General features: G+C 38.4%; 1 protein-coding gene across 1 annotated transcript; it reads right to left on the bottom strand.

The window, feature by feature from the left end:
- Nucleotides 1-3,813: 3,813 nt before the first annotated feature.
- Nucleotides 3,814-7,779, bottom strand: gpr183a (G protein-coupled receptor 183a). The gene is made up of 2 exons (XM_034128874.1): nucleotides 7,585-7,779; nucleotides 3,814-5,911 (listed from the first exon to the last, which is right to left on the bottom strand). Exon 2 carries the CDS (start codon nucleotides 5,886-5,888, stop codon nucleotides 4,752-4,754), a length of 1,137 nt encoding a protein of 378 aa, XP_033984765.1. The 5' UTR covers nucleotides 5,889-5,911; nucleotides 7,585-7,779; the 3' UTR covers nucleotides 3,814-4,751.
- Nucleotides 7,780-10,392: the final 2,613 nt, after the last annotated feature.

The following is a 10,392-nucleotide window of genomic DNA, read 5'->3' as shown; positions in this document are numbered from 1 at the left end:
AAGCCCCCCATCACTTCCTGTGTGCTGTAGTTTCTGTACTTTAGATTCCTTTACAGTATCTGCGTCGTTGGAACACAAAGGGCTACAGCTTTCCACAGTCTGCAATTACACCCCCTTAAAGAAAATGATGTGCCATTAGAAGTGGGAGTGTGTTTGGCAGGCAGAGAGATGGCAGATTTAGGGCGAGTTATTGATTGGAAAAGTGGGGTCTGTCACAGCACATTAGTTCTCAGGGGAGTAATCCACAGCAGGTTGCTGTGAGAAGCATCTGCTGCTGGAGAGAAGTAATTAAAAACAGGATGTTGAGGCAGTTGCCATATAAACAGGAAATAAGACGGTGGTAATAGACACTTCACGCTGATGCTGTGAGATGGTTTTACACCACGTCGACTTAATGGATGCAAAGCGCATACCTCAGGTGAAAAGCTCAAGGTCAGTCTGGACCTGGATTGAATACAGATTCATGTGTGTGATTAATGTGTGTGTGAGCTGGTAACAACTATGAATTAGGACATTTGGCTCAAAGAACGTTGTGCAATGAAAACTTCTTCCCCTTATCTCCTAACTGGTACTTTCCATTCGTGTATGAAAGTAAATCACACAATCCCACGACTTAGATCATTTCCTCCTTCGTTTCATTTGACTGCCCTACGCTTGCCTTCCACAAAAGGTCATATCTATTTGTCGCACATTTTATTTGAACGATGCAGTTTGTTGCTGAACTTCTTTGCACATCCACTACATTATTTTTGATAATATGAAATCTGCTCATTCAGCCTAATTCCTATTCGCTGGAAATAATGATCAATCGGCTTGTCCTCTCGATGTGTCTTAAAAATCTCATAGCAGATGGTACTTTGTGTTCATTGCAATATGTTGTTATGACAACAGTCTGTGTGATGTTTTCCTCTCTTTGATATTTGTCATCTGGTTGCCTCTGTAAACCGTACATTATAAATCATTGGTCTTTATTACTCACCTTTTACACAGTACATAAATGAACACGTGCATTTGTCTTACAGGAATCCATCTTCACTTTTGTTGTACTTCCCCTAAATCATTGTATTACTCTGCCATGCTTGTTTATCAAACAAACAAAGATGAACCCTTGTTACACCTGTCAATATTTGGATTTGGTATAAGGTGCCTGTGAGTTCCTGTTCAACTTCCCTAGCTGTCACTGCTTTACCCTGATTCACACTGTCCTCTAGAGGCCAACACAAATCACTACACAATTGTCAGACTTTAAGGTTTTACGTGTCTGTGCCTAATCATTGATTGTGTCTAAAAATAATCTGTTTTTCACGCAACTAAAATAAGCTTCTATAATATAACGTATTAGATAATATTTCAATTGTAGCAATCATCCAGAAGGGGATTTTGCAGAATCGTACTCGAAATTTCAAAATCACTTTTCTGTTTTATAGTCTGAAATATTTAAATGTTATCCTATCACATTTTTGTTTTCCTGTTACAGTATGTCTCATTTTCAACAACAATACCAGTCTTGTCTTTTTCTTTCTGTCCATGACTGAGTTGCTAAGGGAAGTTTAAGACTCTTTAAGACATTTTTTCAAGAGATAACAAAATACTTTTCTTTGAAGAATACTGTAGTATGTGTGTGATATGGCATTTCTACAAAAAACGTTTAAGTAAGAAATACTTCTACTTCTTCTCCCTCAAAATTGACTCTGTAAATATTGTTAATAAAAAAAAATGGACACAAGACATCTCCTATTTCCCTGAAAAGTCAATTCTCAATATATGTTCGCTGAAAGCTAGTTTCACACATCACATTTACGTAAGATACATACAGTAATAATCAACTATTGAAGCATCTTAAGGTATTTCTTAAGGTGAGCAGAGAAATGTTCCCTGCCGTCAAACTGCACAGACAGAAGTACAAATCAGAAAAAGTGAATTTTAAGGGAGGAAGGACTTTACTAAGTCAAAATAAATGCAGAGTGGTATCAAAACTTCACTTCACAATCTTTACCTGATTTTCTGGCGATGTTTCAGATCTTTAGATACATTTAATTGTGTAACTGTAAATGATCTTATGCTTCCAGCCCATCCCTTGAATCCCCGAAAGAATTCAGGCGATAGAAGAAAAGGAAGCCATGAAGCAGATGGCAATTATATGTGTGAAATACAGTGTTCATTGCAAAACAAGTGGATAGATTATCAGCAAGGGACACATTTCTGTAAAGTAAAATAAAGAAATGTATATTAAAGCCTTTATTTTTGTTTAGCTGCTCCTAGAATTGAGAACTACATTTGAGTAAAAACCCTCTTGTCATGACATTGTTATGAAAGAAAATCGACATTAGGACGAATTATTTAAATGTCAACTTTTACAAACACGAAGTATTGTATTGTATTTAGTTCATTATAAACACATTTGGATCAGTGATTTGGTTAAAGCCTTGGCAGTGACTGATGCGACTGATGCGACTGATGCAGTTGTGCCGTCAACATGATGAAATGCACTTTTCTCCAGTGCTCCTTGTTTTGTCACCTGCGACTTGTTTCCGTGCCATCTGCTGTCGAGGCCTTCCGAAAGCACCACACGTGATCACACATGAAGACATGAAGGTTGTGATGAATAAAGTTTCTATTTCGAATTGAGTGTGATCATCCAGGAAAGTAGTCTTTCAAATTAAATAGCTAAGACTAACCTCTTCCAAAGTACTAATTTAACATACAAAGTATTAAAAGCATCAATATAATTCAACCATATAGAACTATATAATCTATTCAGGCAAAATCTAAGAATAATAACTATATGCACCCACATCTAAAGACAGAGGGAAACAAATATGAATCAGAAAGTAGATTGTAGGTAGAAACACTTACACATACTATATGTATCTCTAAGTGTTACTTATATACACAGTACCTTGACACAACTTATTAAGCACCCTATAAACTGTTGGTACTGTAATTACGTTGCTATGCTACACCAACACGCTTTTTTCTGCATGAATGGTATTCATACTCTTATTCATTGGATGACTGAAGTGCATTATTTATATGTCATGATAAACTTCAGTAACAGTACAGGAAGCAGTGTAGCCTTTGCATAATGTTTAAGTAATGTAGTTGGGGTGTTGAAACAACTTGTAACACATCAGTTGTCCTTCAATAAAACCATTACGACATACTGCTGTCAACCTCAAACCAACTGTTTCAGTATCCTAACCTGAACCATAGATGTTTACCATCAACATGGTCTACCGCCTAACCTTAACAGCAGATTGTCCATACTATAGTTGCCCAGTTGTATTGAAGAGAGAAATAAGCAATTGTTGTCGAAAAATGTTGGCAGAAATATCCTATCTCAGGTTGTCTTTGGACAATGACTTTGTTTCTACTGCTTATAGGCTTTGCATAGCATAGTAGGTTTCAAACAAGAGTTTGTATGACTTAAAGTTAGACATATAAGTTATCTTTTTAACTCACAGCTGCCATGTTACACAAATGTTAATACAGTATTGGTGGCAATACGAATGACAGTAGAGTTGAGATTAAATTAAGTTCCCCAAAATGGATGCTTGAGGAACTCCCTTCACAACCAAACCTAGGTTGACCCATCTGATCTCATGACATGGCCTTTTCAGTGAATTATGGTAACAGTCAATGTTTCACTATTAGCATGTTGATTTGGTCTTCTTAAGCAATGATATGATTAAAACATATTTTGTCCTATACACGTAAGACAGGAGTTACATCAGATCAAACAAAGACAAGCAGGTTCCTTCTCAACAAAGTGGAGCTGATTGTAAACAATGTTGGATTGAGAATACAGAGAAAATGGCTTGGCAAATGTTTAATGAGGAATGGAATGCACTCAAAACATTTGTTAGACCTAAATGAAACACACATTGCATGAATGGGAATTACACTGGAAGTAAACACATCTTCTGTAGAAGCAAAACTCCCCTTTGAATTAAATGACAATATATACTACAAACACTTTAACCACAAGAACAACTGTGGTCATGTTAAAACTGAAAAAGATGTGGTGCTTTTCAAACCAATACATGTACATTATTTTTGCAAGACAATTGCACAGTGTATAGTTTCCTGAGACATTACAACAGTTAGCAGAAATGAAGCTTGAGGCAAATAACCTGAGATTTTGATTTCATTTGGGAATGAAAACTACTTCTACCTTTAGATCTCAGTTCATTAAAGTAACACAATGAGGATGTGATCAGATGTGAGGTCACTTTCCGGTTGCAAATATTACAAAAGTCATTTTCAGATGAGTATCCTGCTTTACTCTTCACATACCGTACATGAGGCTAGCTTTGACAACATTTGTCAGTCAATAGACATTTGAACAAGGCTATGACTGTATCGGATCAACTGTCCACTTCCAACATGTTCTTCCTCATGAACGCCCAGTCTACTGGCAGGAGATAAGCATACTTTATTTAAATCTCTCCTTAGCTGCAGTTTGGTATCTTTGCTTCTCTGAGAAATTCACAAATACAGGAAGTGATGAATTTCCGTTCAAAAAATGTTGATTCATTTGGTCCATGTTCCTTTATAAACCTTTTCTGATGCAAACAAGTCTCATCCAAAAGAGCTTTGTTTGTTATGGTTCCAGGTGCTAAGCATAGCTGCTTGGAGTCCCTGAAGGCAGTCCATTTCAATGTTCAAACTCTATTAGACTGGTTTGGATTAAAGCAGGCCCATGCGTAAACAGTCCTTTCATCTTGAGTAACTGGTGCCAGTTTTCTCATTTACTCTTCCCGGCGAAATCTCCTCTCTGTGAGTCTTTCACTGGTTGAACCTACTATAGAGCTGTTGAGTGGGATCTTGTTGCCCTCAACAATGTCCTTGGAGGAGCCTTCAGGCGACGTCCTCACTGCACTGGAGAAGGACATGCTGACCTGAAGCCTCAGCAGCTTACGAAGTTTCCTCTTGTAGCCCTTACAGGCAAAGAAGTAGATAAACGGATCTAAACAGGAATTGAGGTTCATCAGACACACAGTGATGTGCAGTGATATCTGAAAGGCTGTGAGATCGGCGCAATCAGGGCTAGACACTAGTTTCCGGATCATGTACTGTAGGATGTCGATGTGGTAGGGGCTGTAACAGATAATAAACACTATGGAAACGCAGCAGATCACACCAATGGCCTTTTGGCTCCGGCCAGACTTTCCCGTCAAATGGTTGGACTTGGCTGAAAAGTGGAGTTTGGAGCACAACACAGAGTAACATATGAGAATGGTCGACACAGGCAGGACATAACCAAGGAAGACAGCACCAAGCAGGATAGTTGCGATGTGGTCGACCTTCTCAAAGTTGGGGTATTCCATACAGGTGATGAAGCCTTCAGGTTCTTCGTTGGTCATAGGCATGCCCACCAGGGGGAGGGTCTGTGCCAGGACCACCAGCCACACCCCAACACAGATGTAGCGCACATTACTGACCTTCCTGAGTCGTGCGAAACGCAGAGGCAGGACCACAGCGATGAACCGGTCCACACTGAGACAGGTCATGAAGTTGACCCCGGCGTAGGTGTTGATGTAGAAGATGATTCCGGAGATCTTGCACATCGCCTCGCCTAAAGGCCAGTGGAAGCCCATGGCGTAGTAGATAATCCTCAAAGGCAGAGAGAGGGTGAAGAGGATGTCCGAGACGACCAGGTTGAGGGAGTACAGGGTGGTGGAGTTGATCTTCTTCAAATTGGGACGGATGACATGCAGGGCGAGGCAGTTACCAAGCAGCCCCACGACAAACACAATGAAATAGAAAAGAGGCATGAGGACCCTGGCGTAGTCCCGGTGGGCGTAGAGGGTGTTGCAGGTCGTTTTATTAGAGTCATTGTTGGTGGTTGAGACCATAAATATCACCGGGGCAGCTGTAGAACCCATCTTGATATTTAAGGAACCAGTAACTGCAAACAGAGAAATTCAAAATGTTAAGACAGGTTTTTATTTCCCTTTCTTTTCCTATTTTACAGTGTATTAAGAGGAAACAAAGTCAGAAGTGAAAAAGCAATGATCCACTGAGTAAATGCCTTTGTTGAAATTAAACTCTTGCTTAATAAAACAATAGCAAGACTTTCCTTTCAAAAGGGATGAAAAATATAACACTTCATATTAATTACAGTAGTTTTCTTTAAACTTGGCACTTTGTGGCAGTTTAATTAGAGAAAATGTAAAAGAAAAACATAACCTGTAAATGTCTGCCTCTAATAATAAATATCTGTTTTTTTATAGAATTTTGATGACTTCATCATATATTAAGGATTTAATGAAGAAATAATGAATGCAAGGATAAAATGACTTCCTTTTACCATTATCTAACGGTTTAGGTTGCAAACAGTTTCATTGAACTTCTTTGAGTTTCCTGTGGAATAGAAATGTTTACTTTCTGCGGTGTGTAATGCCACCTTGTGGTTATTTTGGAGCAAAGCCCAGCAGACACCACACTTGACTTTTGCCTCAGTTTTACTCACCATGAATTTGCACAATTAAGCCTTCACATTTCTTAAAACAAAAGTTGAAAGTTCAAATAAGACATAGTTTGTTCTAGTTTTGATGATCAACTGATGCTGTAAAGCACTTTTTTAAACGTATTGATGAATTTATCAATGATTGGGCAATATGTTTGCAGTTTGACATACTATAGGAAGACAGAGCATGAAAGAGAACATTCTGGGTACATTTCCATCCTGTTTACACATGAAGAAGGCAAGAAAGGGTTCAGACAAACAGTAACTGTCTTTGTCTTACAAATTAGCCCATTCAGCCAGTCATGCGTGTAATTGACTCACAGGACATAGCTGGGGGTTTGTCATGCCTTGTGTAGCTAAAAGTGACATGAAGGAAGTCTGGGAACAATACCACAACTTAACTGTGATTACTGAATACAACTGCAGCACTCGCACTTACACTGCAAAAACACAAAAAAACAAAAAAGGGTGTTGAAAGATGGGCTTGTCTATGAGGAAGTCAGCTCCCCAGGGTGCTCTGCCTGAGAATGGAAGGCATTTTGGAAAGTCATATTGTTGGAGCCAAAATGATAACTCGCTCAGACTGTGGCTATCTGCTCGAGCACATGGTGCAAGACACTCGTTTCCTAAACTAAAGTCAAGGGGTATTTGCGGAAAAAAAACATTTTTGCAAAATGCCTTTCATATCAAATTGATATAGGTTTGGAAGTTTGACAAATCAATCAGTGTTTTATGTCAAGAATATACTTTTTTAACAACACCTGAACTGTTAAGAATGCGGTTCACTTCTAACTGTTGGTGTTGTGACTGTGTTTGATTGCGGTATTTTGAACAGTAAATGTGCCTCATAGAAGACCACAGTTTCTCATAATTCAATATTTATTATATTGAAATGATAGAGGATATAGTTTATACATTTGATTTGTAATTAGATTTAAGACTTTTGCATATGTTTGTGTGGAATTACACCACATTTTCAACAACATCAACTACAAGCTAAACTGCAAACTGATACAGTTATGTGTGTAAATTACACACATTTTGAATGTTAGTTTAAGTTACCATGAATGATTCAACTTGACCCTAAAGAAAGTTTGAAAAAGTAAACTTACCTCACAGATTGAATATATTTCACGGCAGGTATGAAGAAATCACATTGATCCAGAAGACACCCAATAATTATAAGGACTGGCCTGACAACACTACAACCGCTCTGCCCTAAATGAGAGCGGCATGACACACAGAAATCAAGATCCGTATTAGCTGCCAGTAACCATAGTGACAAAATATCCTGTTGTAGCTCTCTCTCTCTCTCTCTCTCTCTCTCTCTCTCTCTCTCTCTCTCTCTCTCTCTCTCTCTCTCTCTCTCTCTCTCTCTCTCTCTCTCTCTCTGCCAATGTGTGCCTCTCTTCTCAGTACACACTTTGGAAACAATAACAGTGTGCTCTCAAAATGACATGTGACACTACCATGAGGTGTTTTTAGTTTCATATTGGTCAAGTGATTGATTAAGCTGTGGAGTTTGTGCCATCTGTGGCCTATTTTGTGAAAGTACGCATCATCCCATCTGTTAATCGCTTGGAGGATGTGGCTTCTCAGATCTGATCGTCAGAGTTGTTTTTGTAAGACACTTTGCTTTTTGATAGAAAGAGCAATTCTCTGTGATAAAATGTCAAATGTTGAATCTTTCTCAGTTTCTGATCAATTTCCCTTTAGACAACGTAAATGCGTGACAGCGAAATGAAGAACTTCCCCTTTCCTCTCGAAGCACCTTTCTTTGTTGTGATGTTGTTGAGCTCAGAATGAATTTCAGAAAAGAAGACCCACAACTCATATTGCGTCAAATAATAGTTTCTTTTGAAAATTGTAAAATAATTGAAGAAATGCTTTCAAGTAAGAGTGTCATGTGCGTCATATGAGGACTGATTGCAGGTGTGTGGAGATCTTCCTGCTCAGAATCACGAGGGACTTCCTGTGGTGAAAGCACATCGATGCCTCACAGTCAAAAAGCCTCAACAAACAAGCAAAGACTTTTATAGGAGGAGGTGTAGGAGTTAGAGCACACTATCGAAACACAAATATGCTTTTGAGTGAGAGATCATAGACCATTTCAAATGTTAGATGTGGTCAAGCTGAAAAGAAGTGAAGAGAATAAGCAATTTATAAGAAAATATGTTATTTAGTGTAACTCTGCCCTAAAAGAAGCCTAAGCGCTCACTTGAATCACATCACATCACTTTTTATTGCATTGCTAACTGAAATCCTGTGGTTTCACATCTTTGAATTACCCCGCCCTTCTGTAGCACCGCTCTCTACCATATCACATCTTTTTGATTCAACTTTGCTTTGTACTGTTTATCACCTGCACAGAAAAAGTACTACAGTGCAAAACACAAAAAAGTGTTAGTTTTGGTTTGACTTCTATATGGGGTATGTAAATAATTAAGCTCATAGTTAAATGCCGCTGGATCTAAATACAATAGCCTATATCCAGAGGTTTTTTACTTAATTAAAAGTAGAAGTACCAGAGTGTAGGAAGACTATGTTATGTTAACAATAAAAGTTGTAAAATAATTGAAGACAGGCTTTCAACCAAGAAGTCCTACAAAGTCCTACAATCAAATGTTACTCAAGTAAAAGTACAAAAGTATTAGCATCAAAATATACTTTAAGTCCCAAAAGTAAAATGACTCATTATTCGGATTGGCCCATTTCAGAAAAGAATGTATTATATATTTAGACTATAAATATTGATGCGTTGGTGTGTTTATCAAAGCTGGTAAAGGTGCAGCTAGTTTTCATTTCTTTGTATACTTAAGGGTAGCTTGTTCATTTACTCCAGGTGTAACTACATTTAAGTGATGTTCATATTTCACATCATTAATCCAAATCTGAAAGCTATTAAACGATGTAGTGGAGTAACAGTACACGAGCTACCTCTGAATTGTAGTGGAGTAGAAGATTGAAAAAGTTGAAATACTCAAGTAAGTCCCTTAAAGGTGTACTTAAGTACAGTACTTGAGTAAATCTACTTAGTGACTTTACACTACTGCCCATCTACAAGAATCATATTCAGTTTGTATTGACCACAACCTTCCTTTGTTCAAAACAAGTCCGGCGGCGAGGCAGAGGAAGCAGTTAAACTTCCTCATGGCCCAGCCTTGTGGGTCTGACTCACCGGGCATCAGACGGCCGTGCACACCCGTCGCTGACAGACAACACACACCATGCTCCGCCGTGGCTATTCATAGAGAACAATGGAACTGAATCCCAGAAGAAAAGCCACTTTTACAGTGGTTTTTACAAGTTAACTGTTTGTTTATTTATTGGGATCTTACTTTCAAATGGAGACATGAAGCAATGATTTGGGCCATGATTAAATGCAGAAAAACATTGTTCAGAAAAGGCCAGACTGGCATTTGATAAGAATCAGTGTTGTGAACATCCTGCGCACAATTAAGGAAGTTCTCAGACAGAAACTTCTAAAAGGATTTCCTATGAAGCTGTATCTGTCGAAATAAACCGTTATCTATCATGGATGCTCCAATTTATATGTTGCCACTGTTTGGCCGGAGTGAATAAATCTCAGCAATGCCTTTGTGCTGTGCCATCAAGATAACAATATGTGTTTTTAACAGCTAACAATCTAAATGGAAGACTCCACACCTAAAAAGATTATGAGTAATAGTACCCTTTAAAGTTTTAAAATACCACATGTCTAACATATTTCATGCCGTTTAAAGACTACTGTTCACACTGCACCATTGCGTGTATACATGGGGCACACTTGCATTCATTCTGATGATGTTGAAGTGTGTACGGTGTGATAGAACGCCTCTCGGCTGTTGTTCAACACGTGGTTGAGATGAGATTGCAACATATTTCTACAGGAAACTGCTGTTGCTGTTCTTTTTCATCAG

Source organism: Trematomus bernacchii, unplaced genomic scaffold, assembly GCF_902827165.1.
Source record: "Trematomus bernacchii unplaced genomic scaffold, fTreBer1.1, whole genome shotgun sequence".
Classification (NCBI taxonomy): domain Eukaryota; kingdom Metazoa; phylum Chordata; class Actinopteri; order Perciformes; family Nototheniidae; genus Trematomus; species Trematomus bernacchii.
Note: the sequence above shows the minus strand (reverse complement) of the source record. Positions and strands in the feature narration are given on the sequence as shown.